Genomic DNA, 24,392 nt, shown 5'->3' on the forward strand with positions numbered 1-24,392 from the left:
TGTGTGCATGTATGCATACATACATGATATAGATACATACACAGGTGTGCATGTGTGCATGAGCATGGGACATGTGGGAGAGAGAGAGATTAGAATAGGAGGAGGAAAAAAAAAACAAATTTGAAAAAGTTTTAATGAGATCCCTCAAATTTTGCATATCGATCAGGGAAAAGAAAGAAACATTGTTTAATGGTAAGGCCAAACATTGTCAGACATCGAACAAGCTTGTGCGATTGCAAAAGAGCACTGGCATGTGAACTCACACAATCCTTCGTATGTTGAGAAGAGAGACAGCTGGAAGTTGACTACAAAGAAAGATTATACACACACACACACACACACACACATATAGAGAGAGAGAGAGAGAGAGAGTGATAGGTGAAGGCATGCGCGGGGGGGGGGGGGGGGGGGGGGGTGGTTTGTAGAAGACTGGAATGTTAACTGTGATAGCATTAGGCTGGCTGAAACATATGCATAGTTACTCTCCACACAATTCCATTACCTCGTAAAATTTAATTAAGATTGAACACCATTCTGGCAAGCAAGTCATGTATCTAAAATTAATCAACACTTCTAAAGCCACTAGAAGTGCAGCTGTAACAAAACATACAAATGACAAAAAGTGTGAACAAAGGATATTGAGAGCATTACCAAAACAAGAAAGTACTCTTCATGTGGCTGGATTTCAATACTGTAATCTCCATAAAACAAGATGCACACATTTGTTGTGTAAATGAAAATGCTGTATCTGAGACAAGTTGCAAAAAATGTCCATACATCTTGCACTTTGAAGAACCTGTTGTACCTAAGTCAGAGATGTTTGTTTCTTGAAGCCAGCCAACAAGATCCATCATATCTTAATTCACATTGTAATAATATACACATAAAAAACGTGTGGTTAAGCGTTTAGTCAAGAAAATATTATAATCTTTTTACTTAACTAGCTGCAATTGGATCAACCAAATACGGTACAATATGTGTAATCATCTCTGCCTTCTTCACATGAAGATGGCCACCCGGCAAAGAAAGCCAACTTACTTTCCCTGCTTCATCTAGGGTCCTTAGACCGATCCAGTCGTCTTTATAAAGATCAGTCTGCATAAGAAACAGAAGAATTTAAAGTGCACATCCGTGTATATGTATTCATGGAGGTATGTGTATGTCATCTTTATGTATGTAATGTGCAAGTACATTAAAAAGGCACTTCATACTTGGACTGGTGGGTGAACTCTAAAGCATGCCAATACGGACAGTGGGTGAGACCTGTTGGAGAATGCACAGGTGGAAGCATAAACTGAACAAGAGAGAGAGTAGAGAGAGCTTATGGACAAGATCACCTTTTATAATAGCAATAGGCTTTACAATGGCAATAGCCAGAAAAAGTTGATGAACAATGTGCAAGGGAATGGATTGAATACAAGTGATTATGGGAGGCCCTTTATATAGGGAGGCCAGATGCTGGCCGACTACATGATGAAGCTGGCTGACTGGCCCAAGACCAATAAACCATGTGAAAAATAGATAAATGCCCATAAAATAGGCTCAACCCCATAACACTGGGATGCACTCCTTCTACAGCTCATAGTGTGCAAGAGACTGAAGAAGATAAGTTGATAAAGATGCAACCATGGACCCTCAAGCACCGTGAATCGTAGTCACATGGGACGCGAAATGGGGACGGGAAACGGAGATGGAAAAGATTAAGAATGGCCATTCCTTGTGACTACAGAGTGACATGAGAGGGAAATGGGAACGGGAAGATGTTGCCATCCCCAACATTCCCGAGTCTAAAAATGTCCATTCCCTGTGACTATGCCGTGAATACTGGAATCACCTCGGCCGCCAACCTGTTTCCTCCAAATAAAATGCCACCATGAACAGCAAGGAACTTTGATTGGCTACAAATTCCAAAACAAATGTGTAGTGAACTCCAAGAATAGGTGATGAGCTACTGGACACACCACTTCCATAATTCCCAACAGCGGACGGAACTCCAAATCACGGTCCCCATGCACCAGTAAGTGAAGCTGCAATCAACCCCTTCTCCCGCCCACAAGCCTCCTCTGGCTAGAAGCACATGGGGGAAACTGCATGTATACTAGAGAAGTAAGGTCCTCCTGAGCCTGAAGCGCCCTCGGAGTCCTAGAAGAATCTGTATCACTGTCGTGTGTCATGTCTTTGCCCTTTTTCTGACATGAAGACTTGCCCTTGGTCTTGTCCTTCTTGGACAAACAATCCTTGGACATATGTCCTCTCTTCCCACAAGAGAAGCAACGACTCCGACCTTTCTTTTGAACTGAAGTGCGTGCTTGATCAGAACTATTAAGAGACACTTTTATCTTACCCTGAGAAACGAGGACGGACTTCTTCTCCATGAGTAGGGAGCTAAGATCATCAAAATCCAATTGAGTGGATGTGACCTAGCACCTCAAAGATCGAGAAATCACATCATAGTCCGAGGGAAGCTTGGTGAGGATAAGTGCAGCCAGCTGAGCAGAGGACAAAGCAGCACCCATTGCCAGTAATTGGTCATGGATAACCCTGGCCTTCATGAGGAATGACTACATAGAGTGAAGGGAATAACAAACCGTAGAGTTTCCCTTGCAAGGTAACTACCCTCATTGACAAATCTCGAGCAAAGAGATTGTCCAATTTAGACCATACATGATGAGCACTGGTGAGAGTTTGCACGGCCGGTGAGACCACCTCTGTGATGGTCCCCACAAGCACTGAATGCGCCTTCGAATCCTAATTCTCCCAATCTTGTAATTCCACAAGAAATTCATCCTCTTAATCCTGAGTCCACCGCCTGGAGTTCTAAGGACGCTCGGGCTTCTTCTCACTGCCCTGAACAATATCCCACAAACCCTTGTGGATGAACCAAACCGCATTTGCAGCTTCCAATGGGAGTAGTTGGGTCCTTTCAACTTGTCATCCTTGTTCGTATAGGAGGGAGCCATATCCACAGTAACAAAAAACACAAATCTCAGCTCTCCAAGAAAACTCCTCTCAAGTGCTGTCCAACGAAGCGAGGCACCAAGAACAATCAGCCCCCTCTCAAACCTGAGAGAGAAAGAGGCTGGACTGCAGCAAAACAATCCATGAACCACCGGGAACCTCCTACCGGAAGGGCAGGGACTCGTGGAGGAAAGAAGATGTAGAGCCACTTGTCTGGCAACACCACATGCAAGAAACTCACTATCAACTGATGCCAGAGCAGAAAACACAACCACAACTTCTCAACCAGCAAGAGTTGTTAAACAGCAAGAGTTGTTGGACACAAGTGATGATTGGAGGCCCTTTATATAGGGAGGCCAGAAGCTGGCCAACCGTAACACTGAGATTTACTAATTCTAACAAGACCCCCTCCTGCTTAGCTTCAACCTCAACCGGGGTTGGACCCCTAGTCTGCTGAGCTTCAGACCTCGTGACTATAGAACCTACCACTCTAGTGTGCTGCTACTAGACGGAGTCTGATCTACACCTGACTCACTAGGGCATTGTGGTTTAGAATGGCCTACTACATGACAACAGAAACAACGGTTATCCTTCATGCATCACTACATGAGTCAACTTGCCACCTAAAAGACCTTGAGTGACCTGCTCCTTGCAGGGAGGACTTGAGTGAGTAGGCATGAATAGCTTAGATATATGTATACATATTTCCATGAATACGAGCGTATGCAGGCCCATCATAATCTAATATGCATTGAGCATCCCTCTTGTAGCATTGCATGATTTATGTTGGTATGCCATGAGAGTAGTAGAAAAATGCTTCGCCTAAATCGCTCTTCTCAATAACTAAAGGTTGCACGGGCCATACCTCATTGGCAGCCAAGATAGTCTTGAGGTTATTTGGTGCGTAGTATCCAAACCAAGCTGTCTCAGGTGGAATCAACACTTTATCACTTTCAAACTGAAAACCCCCTCCAAAAGCATCATACTTTAGCCACACCACACACTTGGACATCTTTTGCATCAGAAAACCATGCCGAAGCACCTCACCATGATTAGTACAAGTTGATTCAGGCTGCCGAACCGCTCCTTATAGGTCATGTTTTTATCATCTTCAAGCTCGTTGTTTAGCTTTGGAAGAAATTTACAACCCTTCGCATAAGCTTTCAGATCCCATCCATTAAAAGCAACAAACGATGAACATCTCATCCTTTTCTTGTTTCTTAATAAAAACTATCATCGAAATAAAAAGCCATGGCTAGATGTACATACCGAAGGGATTTTTACATAACCCGCTGGTCCAAGGTGCTCCTAATCATTGAACTCAAACATGTAAAGCTTAAGAGCACGGCCTGTAGCTTTCATGGAAGTAATCAAGCAAACATAATAAAAGATTCTACCTGCACATAGGGAGTGTATACTCCTAACTCCATCAACAAGTCAGCAATTCCACAAAAGGTCCCACTCTGTATGCAAGGATGTCAATCAGGGATCTCCTAAGATGGCCATAAACTACCACATCTGTGGTTTTGAGATATGAAAATGCTTTCTTTGACCTGTTTCCTCCAATCACATTTTAGAGAAGGAATGCAGGTTGACTATATTTGGAGGTTTGCTTTTGTAAAAAGACTTACCCCACATAAGGGGATTGATGCTGTGCCTGCATGAGGTCCACCAAGAGAGATCATATTATTGACCTGACACAACAAACAATTTCCTCCATGCATCAAATTCAGTGTATGTCACACCCAGGATATGTCAATCACTCACGCATAGAGTTGTTTCAGGGCCTGCCACTAATTAGCGTTTTAAACAATCAAAGTAATGCACCATACACATGAATACAACAAAAGGGGAAAAAAAACAATTCCTGCTGTGCACAAAGTGCAGCACAAAAAATGATATAATTCCATGATAGATTTTGCCAGCAAGCAGCCAACATGTGCAAGTCTTTATGTTTGATTTAGCCCTTCACACCCAGCCATCTTACTATGTATAACAGGAGAAGCCTATCAGAGGACAACGGAAAGATATAGACAAATGACAAAAATGCTAAAGCTTCAAGAGAGAGATGAGAGAAAACAGCAAAACGCTGATGCACTAAATCTGAAGAAAAGAGTGGATACAACCAGCCCGTAGGCGAGGAGTGGAGTCCGTAGGCAGAGGGCTGAAGGTGCTCACTGCTCACCATGATCAAGGAATGATGGAATGTGAGGAAGAGGCAGCACACATATATATACTCCAACATGGCTCCCTAGTCCCTCACATGACCTAGAAAATAGGTAAAAGCTCCATAAAAGGGTGGGCAGCCCACATCAAAGGCCCATAAAATAGGGAAAAAATATGGAAAATATGGGGAATGCCTGAGCATAGAAATGGCCCCCGTAAACACCAGAAAAGCCACCAACAGGAGATGATATATGCTAACACCCCCTCTCAAGTACTGGGGGTGGCGCAAAACCCAAGGAGCCACCATGAATGCCGATAGATGGCTGAGGTAATCCTTTGGTCAATGAATCTGCAACATTGTCCTCGGTAGGACAATATTCAAGGATAATGTCTCCATCCAAGATCCCCTCCCACACAAAGTGGAAATGGATATCTATATGCTTGGTCCACGCACGAAATAGCCAAGCAACTCTGGTTGTCGCATGAGATAAGGGTAGGCTGCTGCTCTTGAAAACCGATCTCAAGTAGTTGCCGCAACCATATCACCTCACAAGCAGCTGAACAAGCCGCTCGATACTCCACCTCAGTTGACGAAAGCATCACCGCACCTGCTTTTTACTCATCCATGAAATGGCTCCAGATCCAAGAGTAAAGCAATACCCTATAGTAGATCGTCAAGAATCCGCATCTCCAACCCAATTGGAGTCGCTCCAACCACGTAAAGTGGCCCCCTCTCTATAAAAAATGCCAAAATCCTTGGTACCTTTCAAGTACCACAACACGCGGAGTGTTGCCTACCAATAGGTGTCCAATGGTGCCTGCATGAAAGCACTAAGAGTTCCCACCACAGATGCACAATCAAGCATTGTGTTGAGCAACCAAATCAAGGAACCAGCCAGTTTCTTGTACAAAAGTGTATGTGCCACTGGATTGGATCCAGAAGAGGAGAGTTTGATGCCGTGGGCCAATGGGAGTGTGCAGCAAGAGCAAGAACTGTCCGTATTGTCGCCATCCGGATAGTTGGTGCAAAGGTATCATCAAAATCCACGCCACCTTTCTGAGAATAGCCTTTGGTCACAAGCCTTGTCAAATCCCCACGGATCCCCTCGTGATCGATCTTGGTTCGAGACTCGAATCCTGCAAACAAACGAATAAACAAATATGGGGGTGCAGGCCTGACTCACCTCCCAACCATGACAGCCGTGGGCAAGCCCACAGACTTGGCTGTCCCCACCGAGCCACAAGCTGAGCTAACTAGGATGACGTACCGACCAATCTCCTCCTCGCAACGTCCCATACCGCTACGAAGCTGCCCTTGCGGGCCTCGAGACTGCTACCAGCCTCGGCTGCATAAAGCAGGTGCACGTCTGCACTAGATCCAGGCTCCAAGACCATAGAGCTCTCACAAACTCGCGAGACTCTCTACATCCCAATAACTAACCTTGGCCACCCTTTTATAGGCTCTTGGCCGGTCATCGGGCGTCCACACTTGGGCGCCCGCCCGTCCATACTTGGGTGCCTGCCCATTAGTATTTCCCTAACTCAGCTCGTCAATCAGCCTGCCTAGTTCCAAGCTTCCCCAAGCCTCGAAACTAGTCTTGCGTGCGTGTAGCACACGGTAGATACACACTGTGCACATGACATACTCCCCTTCCTCTAAGAGCTCACTCCTGAGCTCACTAAGAAGCCAGGGTAATCTCTCTGAAGAGTAGTCAATGTCTCCCATGTAGCGTCCTCCTCAACACGATCCTTCCACTTGATCTTGTATTCCGTGATAAGCGTATTACGCAATCTTCTTTCACAAAATCCAAGAATGTTTTCAGGTTCGTGCGGAACAAATGTCATGTCCTCGACATCTATGATTTTTTGAGGAGTAACTAACTGATCTGTTCCACCCAGTACTTCCTTAAGTCTACTAACATGAAATACAAGATGAACTTTCACATGAGAAGGCAAATCCAATTCATATGCAACTGAACCAATCCATCGTGTAACATGAAATGGTCCACAGTATCTAGGGGATAATTTCAGAGATCTACCTGTCCGTAAAGTCTCGAAATCTTTCGGAACTCGCAAATACACCATCGTTCCTTCAGAGAACTCTCTGGGTGAAAGATGTCTATTAGAATAAAACCTGTCTCGATCTTGAGCACTTCTAATAGATTCCTTCGCAACTTGTAACATTTCTTGCATATCTTGCAAAAAATTACGTACTGCATCATGCTGAAGTCCTGAGAATCCTAGGTGATCTAGGTTGAAAATCTTACATAAGCATGAAAGGACTAAACCCTGTACTCGTATGCTTAGTACTGTTATAAGCAATTTCTAACATAGGAAGATAATCCTCCCATGAACTCTATCTTTTGGATACATATGCTCGAAGCATATCCTCCAAAATCTGATTCACTCTTTCAGTCTGGCCATCAGATTGAGGATGATCTGAGGAACTCAAATAAGTTGTTTCCAACTTCTCAAAAACAAGTTTCCAAAAGTCACTCGTAAACTTAGAGTCCCTATCACTGACTATGTCCTGCGGCGGTAACCCGTACAGTCTAAACAATTGCTCGATAAACTGCCGTGCCAATTGCGTAGCTGTAATAGTCTTTCGGGTCGGTAAAAATCTAGCCATTTTTGTCAAGCGATCTACCACAACCCAAATAGAATCGTGGCCTTGATGTGTTCTTGGCAATCCGGTAATAAAATCCATGGAAATACTTTTCCATTTATTACCTGGGATTTGCAAAGGATGCAACAACCCAGCCTGTCTAAAGCGTTTAGCTTTATTTGCCTGACAAATTTGACTCTTGAGAACATAATCTTCTACATACCCTTTCATCTTTGGCCAATAAAAAGTGTGTTTCACTAACGAAAGCGTCCTGTGTACCCCAGGGTGTCCAGCAGAAGGGGCGTCGTGACACTCCTTAAGAATCTTGGACCTAATGTCCGGGATCTGTGATACACAAATTTTGTCATTACGGAATAGTAAACCATTCCGAATCATCCATGGCCTCCTGCAGCCTGAATGGTAGACTGCTCAGTCATCGAGTCTTGGTCAATCAATGAGCTCCCGTCTTGGATCTTCTGCCAAAATGGACCAAAATAACTATCAGTCCTGCAAAGCCCTCTCAATGACTGAAATAAGTCAGTAGAAATCTCGGTGAACGACAAAGTATTCACCTCTCGAATCCGACTAAGTGCATCTGCAATACTATTCATGGACCCTTTCCGATAACGGATCGCAAAATCAAAATCTTGCATTAACTCTGCCCAACGAGCTTTCCTTCCTCTCAAATCATCATCACACACATACTCGAGTGACTGATGATCAGTCAATACCACAAACTTGGAGCCATATAAATAATATCTCCAAACCTTGAGAGCATGAATCACAGCATAAAGCTCTTTCTCAAGGGTTAGCCAACGAGATTGCGTGTCGTCTAGCTTTTTACTTTCAAAAGCAACCGGTCTACCATCTTGAAATAGAGCAGCCCCGATAGCATAGTCACTAGCATCAGTTTCAAGAACATAAGGCCGACTAGGATCAGGCAATGCTAAGATAGGTGCTTCCTTCACTTTATCTTTCAAAAGTCTGAAGGCCATATCCAAATCGTTATTCCAAGTGATAGGCTGATTTGACCTACGTCCACGACCTTTCAATAAGTCGGTCATCGGTAGTGTGAGCTGAGAGTACTCCCGTACAGATTTCCGAAGAAAAACAACAAAACCGAGAAAACAACAAAGTTGTTTCACTGCTCGCGGTATAGGCCAGTCCAGAACCTTCTGAACTCGGTCATAGTCAATGCTCAATCCATCTCGAGTGATCTTGTGTCCCAAGTAAATGATGTCGGTCATAAAGAACTCACATTTACTGAACTTAGCATATAGTCGATCCTGTCTTAAAATAGATAAGACAATCGTGAGATGTCTGACATGATCCTCAAGAGTACGACTATATATCAAAATATCATCCAAGAACACCACCACAAATTTTCCCAAATGTTCACGAAAAAGATCGTTCATCATTTGCTGGAAAGTGACTGGAGCATTGGTTAACCCAAAAGGTAATACGAGAAACTCGTAATGGCCATACCTAGTCCGAAAGGCGGTTCTTTCGACATGCCTTTCATGAATACGTATCTGGTGATAGCCAGTACGTAAATCTATCTTCGTGAAATATTTCGCTACTGCTAACCGGTCAATCAGGTCATCTGATCTAGGGAGAGGATAACGGTTCTTAATGGTCAGTTTGTTCAATCTCTTGTAATCTATACACATTCTCTAAGTATTCTCCTTCTTTCTCCTAAGCAACACAGGTGCACCCCAAGGTGATTTACTTAGACGGATCTGGCCCATCCTCAAATAATCTTCGAGTTGTTTAGCCAACTCATCTTCCTCGGCTTGGCTCATCCTGTAAGGTGGAATACTGACAGGATGAGCACCAAGGATCAAGTGAATACGATGATCTACTGCCCGTTCAGGTGGTAAACCCGATGGCAGTTCCTTAGGAAATACATCTTGAAACAAATCAAGTATCTTCTGTAATTCTTTGCTTTCAAACACACTTAATTCATTTACATCCATGGAAGGGATGAGAAAAGAAGAAAGTGGAATCAATACACAATGGAAAGCGGTATACAAAGAAGAATCCATTATATTTCCAAAATCAATTGTATTTACAAGAGGTCCCTGAGAAGGATGAATACAATCACCTAAAATACTATACTTGGTGTCCTTATGTTTATGAAGTCAACCGACCTGCTTCAGCCAGCCGACCAGCTCTATTCATGCATATATATTATAAATACCTAACGATTGATCCCTCATAATCGATCAAGCATTCAAGCATTCAGCCAATCAGAAAACGCATCATCATCAGCATTGTGAAGAAGTGCTTCAGTCCATCAGCCCTTCTCAATCTCACAACAGAGTTCAGCATTCATATCTTCATCGTTTTCTTCCCACCCTCTTCTTGAAGGAAAACACAACATACAGAGCCATCATCGTTTGCATATTCAGCCCTAGAAACAATCTCCAACCAGTCCCTTCTGTCAGCCTCAGTTTGCAATCTTCCTATAGCCCCTTGGGCGAGTGCATTGGCATCGAGATTGGTCATCATTGGTGCTTCTACAGCAATGTGCAGTCAGCCCATCGTTTGGTCTTCCAAAGGTCTTGCGTTTGGCTTATCTATGGTCCCAAGGTCAATCCTACAGTCATTCTCTTCAAAGAAATGAAGCAAATACCCCTAGCAATAGGAGGGGGCCCTTTAGTGGGTAATTGGGACCCAATAAGGTGTACAGATCTCTTGGACAAAAACTTCACAATGTGATATATGCATGTCCGCTAATAAAGATATAAATGTAGGCATATGCTCACTTATAGTAGTGCTATGTGTGAACAGGGCTTAACCAAGGGCACTTTTTCCCATGTGGTTTTTCCCCTTGGACATCAAGTGTGAAAGGACACATATAATATTTTGTAGTTCTATACCACACACATATAATATTTTGTAGTTCTATATTATATGGATGTGGCACACATGCAAGGGTTGACTTGCATTTTGTGGATACCACACTTTTGGCTCTCTCTCTCTCTCTCTCATTTCTGTGTGTGAGCTTCTCTACCTTGCACCTAACCCTAATGTGCAGGTTTGTGTGTGAGTGTGTGAGTCCAACACCCAACATTTGGTATCAGAGCTGGGAGCTGGGAGCTGGCCTTGGAGAACTATTGCTGGAAAAATTTCTGTGAAATTCCGTCCGCAGCCTGCCATATTCCGTCGCCTGCGTTTTTCCGTCCGTCGGATTCCGTCGCCGCTGTGTTTCCGTCCGCCGGTTCCGTCCAGTTGCTCCACCGTCCGGCCGCCAGAGACGGGCGGCACTAGTGGGGAGCCCACCTCCTCCGCCCAGCCTCACAGGCGGCGCTTCCTCTGCAGCCGGCGCCGGCCAGCTCCGTCAACGCTACAGCCGCCGTCAATAGCCGCCGTCGTTCCGTTCCGTCGACGACTGGCACAGGCCCGTCGCCCCTCCGTTCCGTCGACGTCCCAGTCGTCGCCCTGCACTCCGTCGAAGTAGCCGCCGGCAGACGACTCCGTCGCTCCTGACCGGCTCCGTTCAGGCCGACTCCGTTTCAGCGCCCGTCTGCTCAATCGTCGACTCAAGGCACCGGCGTTTCCCCAGCGCTCGACATTTCTGCTCCGGCCGCCGTCCATCCTCCAACAGTCAACTTCAGGCATCCGCGCTGGTCCCAGCCAGCCGGCACACCCTGCCCGACTCCAGTCGACTCTGCTGTTCGCACCAGCCTTGACAAGCTGCAGGCGGGTGTTTGCTCGCTCGACACCTGCAGCTGGGCCCCGTCATCATCAACGCCGTGCTGATTTCCCGACGCCTAAGCGCCTAAGCGCCGTGCTGCTTCCACCTCGACTACCCAACATTGCTTCACTCAACATTCCGCCTGCTCGCCACCTGCAACGACTTCCTCCTATTTTGTCTGCTCCAAGCCTGCTGCCCTTGCCTGGAGGTATTTCTCTGTCAAAATTTTTTATCAAATCCAAATACAAAATCTGCAGCCATTGCAGTGCAGGTCATATGGCGATTTTGCAGACAACAAATACTGTGCAATCAGATTGAAAAGAAAATTGCAGATGAAATTTGGGGGTTTTTGAAATTGAGGTCAAAATCAGCAAATTGAACCTCTCTTATTTGCAGAAATTTGGGGGTTTTCAAAATTAAGGTCAAAATTGGCAAATTGGAGCTCTTACATTTACAGAAATTTGGGGCTTTTGTGAAAATTGGCCAATTAGATGCACATTGAAGCGATTGGAGTGCATAAAAATTGGGGATTTTTTGATTGGAGCATGTAATTGGACATTACAGCTGCGATTTGTCGCGTATGTATACACATTGAGTGTAATTGGACAATTTGGTGCAGGTTTACACTTGCTTTGGTTTGCAAGCATACATTTGCGCAGGACATTTGGTTGCCTGGCAGTGCACATTGGTGCTTGGTTTGCTTGCAGTTATACTTTGTTGACATGGCACAAAATGCTACGGATGTATTTGGTGTGCTCACCCAGGAGGACAAGCTGGATGGATCTAACTACTCCCTCTGGAGTTTTATGATCCGTACTTTGCTGGTAGCCAAAGGGCTTTGGGGCATCGTGTGTGGTGATGACACACGCCCACATACCATTCAGCCAGCCACGCCTCAAAGGGGAGGTGCTCAAAGAGCTCCTGATGTAGATCCTGCTCCCACACAAGAGCAGAAGAGATGGGACTCTAGAGATGCACAGGCCATGTCATTGATAGCCCTTTCAGTGAAAAGGACTATTATTCCGCACATTCGTTCATGCAAGACATCGAAGCTTGCATGGGACACATTGGAAGCAATGTATCAGGTACGCAACGAGGCAAGAGTTGCCTACTTGAAGAGGCAATTGGATCTTCTTTCTATGGATGAGGGTGACTCCATGGCAGATCATCTCACCAAAGTGAAAGATTTGCAGGAACAATTGCTCAACATTGATGAGGTTATCCCAGACAGACAGATGGTCACCAACACTCTTCATTCTTTACCGCCTTCCTACTTGGGCTTTCACACCTCTCTCAACCTCTCGATGAGAGGAGGTGGTGATCCCGTCACTTTTGAAGAGCTCGTGGGTTTACTCTTGCAGGAAGAGCAAACAAGAGCAAACATATCGAGCAACCGTGGTGGAGAAAAGGCATTTACAGCCAAGGATAAGGGTAAAGCAAAGAGCTTTAAGCATGGGGGACAACAGTCTAACAAGGCTGGTCATGGACAGCCCTCTTCTAGTGGTGAAAAGTCTGACAAAGGGGATGCAAACAAGCCCAAAAAGAAGGGCAAATGTCACTACTGCCATAAGCCTGGACACTACATCAGTGAATGTAGGAAAAGGATTGCAAAAGAGAAAAAGAAAGAAGCAGGCAATGCAGTAGCAGACTCTTCGGATGACAAAGCACAGCAATCAGCTAATGTAATCCAGGAAGAGTACACTTTTTTGGTCACATGCACTAGTGACACACCAGGTGCTTCAGGCACTGATATGTCTTGCATTGCATCTGACAGACAGAATGCATCATGGTATTTTGATGGTGGTGCTTCGAGCCACATCACTTCATGCAAAGATGTATTTCAGCACTTGGTTTATGCTTCAAATGGCCGCACTGTATCATGTGCAGATCATACCACATATCCAGTAAAGGGAATTGGTAATGTCATACTTATTGCAGCCAATGGTGCCAATATATGTATGAAAAATGTATTGTATGTTCCAGGGATAAAGAAAAATCTGCTCTCCGTCTCAGCCATAAACGACCAAGGTTTAAAGGTTGAATTTGAAGATGGGAAGTGTTTGGTAAAAGACCCATCAAAGGGTTATGAAATAGTCACTTCTGGAACACGATACAAAGGCTTGTATAAGCTGGACAGCTATGACAAGCGCACTTATGATGCAAATACAGTGGCTGCCCACACTCCTGCTATGCATGATGCAGAGCTATGGCATGCTCGTTTTGGGCATGTAAATTTTCAGAGTTTGATGCTTTTGCAGAAGCATCATATGGTTGATAATATGCCGCCTCTTGAGTCTCCGCCAAGACATGTATGTGAGGGGTGTATTTTGGGAAAGATGCATCGGAAACCATTCCCCAAAGATGGAGCTGTTAGAGCTGAAAGTAAATTACAGCTCATACATAGTGATGTATGTGGTCCAATGCGGACACCATCCATAGGGGGGCATCTTTACTTCGTCACATTCATTGATGACTACTCCAGGTTTGCTTGGGCTTACCCTTTGAAAGCAAAAGAAGATGTGTTTACATGCTTTCGACACTTTGTAGCAATGGCTGAAAATATGTGTGCATGTAAAGTCCAAACACTCCGCTCAGATAGAGGTGGAGAATACATGTCAAATGCATTCAAGGATTATATGCTTCAAAAGGGCATCAAACACCAATGTACTGTGCCTTATACACCGCAGCAGAATGGTGTAGCTGAGAGGAAAAATAGATCTCTCATGGAGATGGCAAGATGCATGGTAAAAGCACAAAAGTTGCCTCACAAATTCTGGATGGAAGCTATAATGTGTGCAACTCATGTGTTGAACAGGTGTCCAACAAAAGCTTTGAAAACCATAACACCATTTGAGGCTTGGTATAGCCGAAAGCCAACAGTGGATTATATGCGTACATTTGGGTGTTTGGCATATGCACATGTGCCAGAACAACTCCGAACAAAGCTTGATGACAAAGCAATTAAATGCATTTTTGTGGGCTACAGCAATGAAAGCAAAGGATACCGTCTTTATAATCCAACTACACGAAGGATTTTTGTAAGTAGAGATGTGGTATTTGCTGAAAATTCAGAACAGCCCATGGTCAGCTTGTATAAAAATAATGATACAGGCATACAGGACATGTTTGATGGACTTTTACCCATTGCAATTAGGGGGGATTCATATCAGCCAGCCCCTACACAAGAAAATCCACATGTAGAACATGTGGACCAGCCAGCCATTCAGCCCCCTTCTGTGGAAGAAGTGGAAGATCTTGTCAGGGAAGAGCAAACAGCCATAGACACAGCCAAGTCAGTGCCAAGATGGTTGCTGAAAACTTTGCAAGAAAGCAAACTTGCAGCTCCACTCACAGGTAGAACAAGGGCTAGTTCCAGCCATGCTTTGAATGTACATCGTGGGGAGTCTGCATTCGCAATGGGTGGTCTCTTTGATTCAGAAGAGCCTTCTTCTTATGAAGAAGCACATGAGAATGAGCATTGGTTGCAAGCTATGCAAGCTGAAATTTCTTCTATCATGAAGAATAATACATGGGATCTTGTGGAATTGCCTAAAGGCAAGCATGTAATTGGCACAAAGTGGGTGTACAAAGTCAAAAGAAAGTCTGATGGTACTATTGACAGGTACAAAGCAAGACTTGTGGCTAAAGGCTACTCCCAGAAAAAGGGAATAGATTATGAAGAGACTTTTGCTCCTACTTCGAGAATGACCACAATAAGATCAGTGATTGCATTGGCTGCCCATAAAGGATGGAAAGTGCATCAGTTGGATATCAAAACTGCATTCTTGAATGGGGATTTACAGGAGGAAGTATATGTAAATCAGCCCATTGGTTTTGTAGTTCCTGGTGAGGAACATAAAGTATGCAGGTTGCACAAAGCATTGTATGGGTTAAAGCAAGCTCCAAGAGCTTGGTATGATAAGATACATGCTCATCTAACCAGCCAAGGTTATGAGAATAGTCCAGCTGAAAGCACATTGTATGTGAAGAAAACCGATGCCGATATTCTCATAGTCATCTTGTATGTAGATGACATGCTCATTACAGGTACAAGCAAAGCACAAATTTCAGATTTCAAAGCTGATTTGAAAGCTGAATTTGATATGTCAGATTTGGGGCCTTTACACTACTATCTCGGCATACAGTTTATGCATACAGATGATGGCATTGTTATGCAGCAAACTAAGTACATAAAAAGTTTGCTAAAAAGGTTTCACATGGATGAATGTAAGCCCATTTCTACTCCGGTAGAACCAGGTGTACGGCTTACTATGCATGATATTGGAGAGCCTTTTGAGGCTGGCCTTTATAGCCAGGCAGTGGGATGCCTCATTTACTTGTGTAACACAAGGCCAGACATATCTTTTGGGGTGTCTTTGTTGAGCAAATTCATGCACAGCCCAGGCACAAAGCATTGGCAAGCAGTCAAACGCATTTTTCGTTATCTTAAGGGTACCCTGGATCTTGGTTTGTTCTATCCCAGGGGGGGCAGCTTGCAGCTTTATGCATACAGTGATTCAGATTGGGCTGGTGATTACGATACCAGGCAATCCACCAGTGGGAATTGTTTTTTTCTTGGCAGCTCATGCATATCTTGGTTGAGTAAAAAGCAACCCACTGTTGCTACATCTACTTGTGAGGCTGAGTACAGGGCAGTCTTTACAGCTACAGTAGATTGTGTATGGTTGAGGAGACTATTGGCTGATCTTCGTGAGTGTCAGCAGACACCCACCACCATTCTCACTGATAGCCAGAGTGCTATGGCCGTGGCACGAAATCCAGTATTTCATGCACGTACCAAGCACATAGAGATTCATTATCACTATGTCAGAGAGAGGCTACATGCAGGGGAGATCAGTTTATCTTATTGCCCTACACAGGATAATGTTGCAGATCTATTCACAAAGGCTTTACCTCGAGAAAAGTTTGAAGCTTTCCGCAAAGCTTTGGGCTTACTCTCATACAGAGAGTGATCTGCTACCCTTGTACAGGTTCACACTTCCACTACAGGGGGGATTTGTAGGCATATGCTCACTTATAGTAGTGCTATGTGTGAACAGGGCTTAACCAAGGGCACTTTTTCCCATGTGGTTTTTCCCCTTGGACATCAAGTGTGAAAGGACACATATAATATTTTGTAGTTCTATACCACACACATATAATATTTTGTAGTTCTATATTATATGGATGTGGCACACATGCAAGGGTTGACTTGCATTTTGTGGATACCACACTTTTGGCTCTCTCTCTCTCTCTCTCATTTCTGTGTGTGAGCTTCTCTACCTTGCACCTAACCCTAATGTGCAGGTTTGTGTGTGTGAGTGTGTGAGTCCAACACCCAACAATAAATAGATGAATACAGAAAGATGCCCAAATTCAGATTATGAGAAAGTGCAATTTATAACCTCATGGTAGTCATCCACAAGACAATAAACCATCAACTCCACCATGCATAGTATGGACTAGATACTACAACATCCCCACTAATGTCATCAGTGCCCAATAGTGGGTGTAGAACTTGGTATCAATATATGCTCCCACACACACACACACCCCTCACACACTTTTTGTGAAAACCACTGTTTTATCCCCCCCCTCACACACACACACACACACACACACACACACACACACACATAAGAGCATACATGTATACAAAGGTATGTGTACTAAGTTTCTGTCAGAGCTCCGGAGATACAGGGCAAACTCAGCCATAATGAGCCTAGCACTAAGGATTATAACAAATAGAAAGAATTATAACAACAAAAAGGTAGTTGATAGGGCATATGCACCAATAAAGATAGAAAGAATTAACACAATATCAACTGGCTGCAACTTGGATGAAAACTTCACAATGTGAAATTTGCATGTCCCTTGATTGGAGCGTAGCTTCTTGCTGCAACTCATCCAAGCCCCCTAGTTGACTCTAGGCAAGGGCCCATCTTTAATGCACAGCTACCTAGCTCCATGCCATTAATGGCCGGTTCCCATGATTAGCCTATCTCACCATTTGCCAAACCTACCAAAACCATCCAGCCACACAGCCACTGTCTAGTGTCTCGACTAGGCTAATGAGTATAGCTTCTCAAACATGCCTTCTCCTCAGAAAGGGGGCCTTACAACATGAGCTAGCTAAATCCATACAAATGTAGAGTGAGGGTGGACAATGATCTTCAACCCCTCCTTGGATGCCAGCACCCTAGTGGGGAAAAAGCTTCTTGGGAAGCTTCCTAGGGCCAACCTTCTAGGTGAATAATTTTTTGTGGGAACTTCCTAGGGCCCATCTCTGTAGGTGGAAAAGTTTCTTAGGCACCACCTCTCCAGGTAATTTGTAGAAAATCGTGATCGTGTGCGTGTGCGTGTGCGTGTGTAAAATTAGGTACAAAACTTTATTTTGACCTCAACTGTAAAATGAATCTAAACAAAAGACACTGGTGGCAGAACCAACTTACAGGAGGCCCATCATCACACCACTGGATAACCCCACGACCTATCACATTTCCCTGCATGGCATGCAACAGAAAGCAAAGTTCCTTAACCATGAAGGAGCAGAATACATGGTGCATAACCACAAAGGTTTAGGAGCTGCCATTCGAACCTACTGTGCTCTCCCTAATTTCAAAAAGCACACAAGGCAAGCAAACATTGCCATGACCACATTCAACTAAAGCATTGAGTTAAGTAACAGCTCTCTGCTTTCAAATACTTTCATAGATCACTAGCATTACAGAATAAGTAAAGTATCACTGACCTGCGAGAGACCAACCAGGTTATAACCAGACTGAAGTTCTGGAAGGGACTTAACCTGCAATTACAGTGTGTACAGAGTAGAGCCTCAATTTGAAGTCTCTTTATGTGCTGTTGTATGCCAATTTCATCTGCACTGAGAAATAATTTACCATCTCACACACAGACTCAACCTGTGCACACCCAAAAACTGAATCTCTTAGTGCACTACTATGCTATGCACAGCAAGATGAACAAATTAAAAATTTTTAGTATCCATGTCGTGAGGTTAAACGCTAGTGTTACAAATCAACAGACCGCAACAATTCACAGCAACTGCAAAAACTTACTTGCTTTGTGACAGATGTGAACCATGAATCACGGCTACCATCTCCAATCTCTCTGCAGGAAGCAAAATAATCAAAGCAGATGAAAAGAAACTAATACCATGTTGCAAGGTAAGAAATGATGCAAATAAATAGAGACTGACATGCAGAAACCTTCTTGTCCTGAATAATTGCTCAATAATTTTGTAAATCGTGTCATTCCTGCATTTTTGCATTGATCTCCAAGACCTACAAAAAACAATGTTTTAGAAGTAAGAGTGGCCAACTTTAGAGACCAGGCCCAGATTAAACCACAGAATTATAATATTTTAAATAAACAAGAAAAAAAGATGTAACCCGAGGATAGCAAGCATGCATGAGCACAAAAGGAACCACCCTGATGTTTTAGTCCTACTCCGGAGGATTGACACTACCTCTCACCAAAGAGCCAGCTAGATCATGTGGAGAAGCCTCCATGTCATGCGCCCACTCAATGATGCCATTGCCATCCAGCTTTCCACTAAACTTGGAAGGTCTCATTAATATAATGACAGCATTCACAGCTTGCTTCTAGTGAGGCATCTGAACCATGTGCAGCATCAAAGATGCATGAGCGGATTTTAAGGCAAGGTGGTCAGTCAACCTTCGGCCTTAGGACACCAGATATGTAAGGGAATGCTGGCTGACTGGAGCTGCAAAACAGGCCGATTGGAACTACTGGACATGGCCTACTGGTAAATGCCAGAAAGGCTGGGAAAAATCCCAGAAAAATAGGAGAAAAAGGGGTGGCCAGCCCACAAGCAAGGGCCATGCAAAAGGGACCAAATGGGCACCATAAAAGAGCAGAATCTAGGGATGAATATGCTAACAGTCCCTAACACCAATGGCGGAGGGGAATCAGCTGCTGAAGATGATGAAAAACCCCAAATATTTTGACAAGATGGATGATGAGGTTGTCACCATAGTTGCAATGAAAAGTGTTTCATTGCATCTGAATGAAACGAAACGTTTCATTACAATGAAACATGCTTCTTTCATGGCAACTGGGAAAACCTACAAATTTCAGCGTTTTTTATCCAGAGAGCACGATTTTCAAAAAAACTTCTACAAGCGACTATGAAACAGCTCGAAGGAGCTCCTGCCTTGCACAAATCAACCCCTGCCAGCTCCTCCCGCACTTCCCAAGGCCCGCATCTCTCAAGTTGGTTGTGCTGATTTGTGCTTTTTTTCTTCGATTTTGCGGAAAAAAAAAAGATTTTGAAATTTGGGGGTTTTCATGCCAGGGTGCCAATCCAGCCTTGCCTTTGTCAAGATGCCTCACACTAAGGATGCCATGTGGGCCCATGTCACTCTTGTATCTAAATATGGTGGTTCAAGCACACAAAAGTGGAAATGCAATTTTTGTGGGGTTTGCTTAGGAGGGTCCATAATCAGTGTTAAGGCCCATTTCACAAGTTTAACCAAGGAAGGCATTGGTGCATGCAAACTTGTGCCTGCAAACATCAAATCCAAGCTACAAGAATGGAAAAGACAACAACTGCCAGGACGGGGTTGTGGGCTTGTGCATGAGGATACTGGGGCTAGTTGGGGATACAAATGATGCATCAAAGAGAACACGGTTGGGTTCAGAGAAAGATGCACAGAGCCAAGCAGGATTTGGGGGTGCTAGTAGTTCCACTCCAATAGCAAACAAACCCCTTTGCCCGTAGCACCCAGAGCCTCTCTAAAGAGAGCAAGTATTCAAGCAAGCATGCAAAAGCACGCAATTCAAGATGCAACTAGGGAACTCATTGGGCTTTTCATCCAATGCGCTTTGTCTTTTCACATTGTGCGCACACCACGATGGAAAAAGGCCATGAGGGCAATCAACTGCATTGGATGTGAGTGGGAGGGACCCTCCTATGAGACCTTGCGCACTAAAGAGCTCAGAAGAGAGCAACAAGCAGTGGAGGTAGAGATGGAGCCATTAAAACCCACTTGGAGTAAGTATGGTTGCACGTTGTTATGTGATGGGTGGTCAGATATACGCAAGAGGAATGTGTACAATATATTGGTGTCCTCTTGCAAGGGCACTATGTTTTTGCGTGCCATTGATGCATCTATGCCTGGGACAGTGGTGACAGGAGAGTTTATACTGTCACACCTCTACGAGGCTATCATGGAGATAGGCCCACAAAACATAGTGCAGGTGGTCACTAACAATGGTAGCAACTGTGTCTCTATGGGACGGATGCTAGACGATGAGTTCCCGCAAATTGTATGGACTCCATGTGCATCCCATAGCCTAGATTTATTCATTGAGGATCTTGCCAAGATTAGGTGGATTGCTGACATCTTTGACACTGCGTGTAGCTTGGTGAAGTTTGTTACCAAGAGGCCCAAGGTCTTGGCAATGTTTTGTGCCAATAGTGACCTTGAGCTTTTGAAGCCCTCACAAACCAAGTTTGCATATATGTTCATTGTGGTTGAGAGGATAGTGAGAGTACGACACGGACTCATGTGCACGGTGGTCTGTCGAGAGTGGATGAGCTAGGAGGACTATGAGCACCCGAAGGCAGTTGCTTTTGCACGTAGAGTCATGCAAGAAGGTTGGTGGAAGGAGACAGAGGCTTTATTGAGCGCTCTTCAACCAATCTATAGTGTTCTTCGCATCACACTGACATGGAGGGCAACACTCTTGGACTCTTGTACGAGTTCATGGACGGACCAAATTGGAGAGGCTCTTAACCGATGCACTCTCTTGAGAGATGAGAGGTACTGAACTTCCAACTAGTTGCCTTCTTGTTGTAACTTGTATCGTAGGCTTTAGCTAAGAGCTTTGATCATTCATGGCTAATTTTCAAGGTTGAGGACATTCGACGCGTTTGGAACGACCGGTGGGATTGGTTCCATAGAACAATCCACACGGTTGCCCACATATTGCATCCTCTTTGGCATGGTGAGGCCCACTATATTAATGAAGAGTTGGAAGATGGATGGCAAGATTACATTTAGAAATGGACAGGAGGAGACGTGGAGCTCGTGAGATGCTTGGAGGATGAGCGCTAATGCGTCGGAATGCCAACCACGCATTTGATAGACAGACTGCATGCATGCGAGAGACACAGCTTCAACCAGTCTCATGGTGGGAGAAGTATGGGATTAGTAGCCCTCACTTGGTGAGTACACCTCTAAAAGACAAGTCTGTTATTTACACAATACATTAATCAATGATGATTATACTTAGTACTTACAAAGTTTCTGTATTTTAATGGTAGAAACGCCTCGCCATTCGAGTCCTCTCACAGGATTGCAATTCAGGTCCAGCTGAGAGGAACTCAAGCACATGGGCTCTCTTCCATACAAAGAAGAGGAACAAGTTGTCTACTACTCAGTTGGAGCGGTTGGTGTATTGCCATTGCAATCTCCGCCTAATTGAGCAATCGGGCAATCTGATAGAGCCTCGCTAGGTCAATGTCAATAAAATCGACATTGAGAAGATGAAAGATGTCCCAGAGATTTCTCATGAGGAGCGCAACATATATGCCATGTTGTATGAGGATTTGATGGCACCTGCTCATGGCACATGAGCATCTACAGCAACATTATCAAGAGGTGCTAGTACCAGTGCAGCAGCCAAGACGAGTGTGGCAACTGAGGCAGCATCATCCTCTTCTGAGAGTGACGTTGAGTCTATTGAGGAGACTACTGGTGAGGACATCGAGGATGTTGAGGATTGAGTGCCCAGACTCCAAATTGAGGACTCTAGTCTTTGGGGCTATCAAGCTCCTCTAGTTTAGAGTTTGTCATGCATGATTGCATCTATCAGCATGCTCTACTTTGTGTATTTCAAACTTCAGTTTACTTTTTTTGTATCAGCTCAGGATTCAAACTTTTTGTGATCACTTTTGAGTGCCATTATTGATGATGGAATCCAGATCTTGATTCTTGATGTTGCCAGTTTATTTGTCAATTGGTCAGTGACTCAGTAGGGTGCGCACTGTAACTGGATCACCCACTGTCCAGATTCTTTAGTTTTAGCTTGTAAACATGTTTTAATGTGTAAATGATGCATGTTTAATATTTGGGAAGGCAACATATTTTTAACATACATTTTGTGGACGAATTGCCACATCCACTCCACTCCAAGGTACGAGCACACAAACTGCCCCTCTTTTGGAGGCGGTCAACCCCACAACCACCCTCATTAATGAGGGCCCTCTATTGGATGGTCAACCGAATGCGCCAAAGGCAAAGAAAAGGGAGCCAAGTCCTTAAACAATAAGGACAAGGCAAGTGGGGGAGCTTCGGCTAAGCCTCACATGGCTCTCGTTAGATATTGGGCACCCGTCGGTTGCTGCCTTTGGCTTATTTAAAGTTATATTGCACCCAGCGCCTAGTCTTTTCAAATGGGGGTGCACGGGTGGAGTGGTTAGAGTGTGTACCTCTCATTCATCAATCTATTGCTGATTCATCCTCTCATTCTCTCTTCATTGATGTAAGTGTTTGTCATTGTATACAGATTTGTCTCAAAGGCCAATCGGGCCCTCCATAGACGTTAATATATCTTCTTTCTTTCTTTCTTTCTTCCGCTGCCCCCTCTGACATGGTATCAGAGCCCGCAAGTTGCTAAGTGATTCCCTCTTCTTCTCCACTACATGGCGATGCAATTCCCAGTTCTACTCCAAGTTTTGCATCAGCTACTGTTGGTGTCTTCTTGGCAGCCTGTTTCAGCCCCTTGCTTGGCACATAAAGGAATCTACCTCAATGTTCTTCTTCTCGGGCCTCTCCTGCTGCTTGCTTTTAAGCTTTCTTGATTGTTCGGCATCCGGTGCCTGAGGTAGCTTAACTCTTTTGTGAGTTTCTTTGTGTATGAACACCATGGAGTCTTATATGGATTGGTCTTCATATGGGATAGAAGGTTGGTTATTCTTTCCTTCCGTAACTCTAGTTGTTCCGGGCACGGGTGGAGTGGTTAGAGTGTGTACCTCTCATTCATCAATCTATTGCTGATTCATTCTCTCATTCTCTGTTCATTGATGTAAGTCTTTGTCATTGTATACAGATTTGTCTCAGAGGCCAATCTGGCCTTCCGTAGACGTTATATTTATATCTTTTCTTTCTTTCTTTCTTTCTTCCGCTGCCCACTCTAACATGGTATCAGAGCCTGCAAGTTGGTAAGCGATTCCCTCTTCTTCTCCACTACATGGCGATGCAATTTCCCGTTCTACTCCAAGTTTTGCATCAGCTGCTGTTGGTGTCTTCTTGGCAGCCTGTTTCAGCCCCTTGCTTGGCACGTAAAGGAATCTACCTCAACGTTCTTCTTCTTGGGCCTCTCCTGCTGCTTGCTTTTAAGCTTTCTTGATTGTTCGGCATCCGGTGCCAGAGGTAGCTTCACTCTTTTGTGAGTTTCTTTGTGTATGAACACCATGGAGTCTTATATGGATTGGTCTTCATATGGGATAGAAGGTTGGTTATTCTTTCCTTCTGTAACTCCAGTTGTTCCGGGCACCTATTCTGGTGATGTTCCTGCAATGGAGAATAGTGGGCTAGTTCCGCTCACAGCTTTCGTGGGGTATCTCTCTCCTCTTGCATCTCCTCCGGTTCAGACATCGACATCTCATAACCAGGATGAGTCTCCTCATTCCCTTTCTTCGGTTGAAGAACCCTCCTCTCCTCTCAGTGATGCTTACAAGGGGGCGATTATCACTATCATCGTTCATCTGCTCCCTGGCTAGCAGCAGATTCCGAGGTGGTATTTCCAGATACTTTGGGATACAGGTTTGTTGGAGCTTCCACAACTCCGCTTTGGTGGTTTAGGTTCATAAGCCTCTCGGAGACAGTTTTTACAGACAGATGTGCATCACCATGATGCTTTGTTGCCTCCACTTCTTCCGATTGCTCAGCTTACCTCCGTGGTGGCTGACCTCGC

General features: G+C 44.4%; 1 protein-coding gene across 1 annotated transcript in view; it reads right to left on the reverse strand.

Annotated features, from left to right (window-relative positions):
• Positions 1-645: 645 nt before the first annotated feature.
• LOC147612142 (uncharacterized) overlaps positions 646-24,392 on the reverse strand; it is a 39,777-nt gene continuing 16,030 nt past the window's right edge. Inside the window, exons 3-13 of the mRNA XM_086784008.1 lie at positions 18,656-18,730; positions 18,506-18,557; positions 18,329-18,349; positions 18,181-18,234; positions 17,882-17,932; positions 4,590-4,652; positions 4,356-4,421; positions 4,227-4,266; positions 4,006-4,127; positions 3,824-3,916; positions 646-1,095 (exon numbers count right to left, since the gene is read on the reverse strand). Of these exons, the coding sequence (XP_086640134.1) occupies positions 937-1,095; positions 3,824-3,916; positions 4,006-4,127; positions 4,227-4,266; positions 4,356-4,421; positions 4,590-4,652; positions 17,882-17,932; positions 18,181-18,234; positions 18,329-18,349; positions 18,506-18,557; positions 18,656-18,717 (783 nt within the window). The 5' untranslated portion in view covers positions 18,718-18,730 and the 3' untranslated portion in view covers positions 646-936. The remainder of the gene's footprint in view (positions 1,096-3,823; positions 3,917-4,005; positions 4,128-4,226; positions 4,267-4,355; positions 4,422-4,589; positions 4,653-17,881; positions 17,933-18,180; positions 18,235-18,328; positions 18,350-18,505; positions 18,558-18,655; positions 18,731-24,392) is intronic.

The sequence above is a fragment of the Cibotium barometz genome, chromosome 46 (assembly GCF_041138505.1).
Source record: "Cibotium barometz isolate CiBa-2024 chromosome 46, ASM4113850v1, whole genome shotgun sequence".
NCBI lineage: Eukaryota > Viridiplantae > Streptophyta > Polypodiopsida > Cyatheales > Cibotiaceae > Cibotium > Cibotium barometz.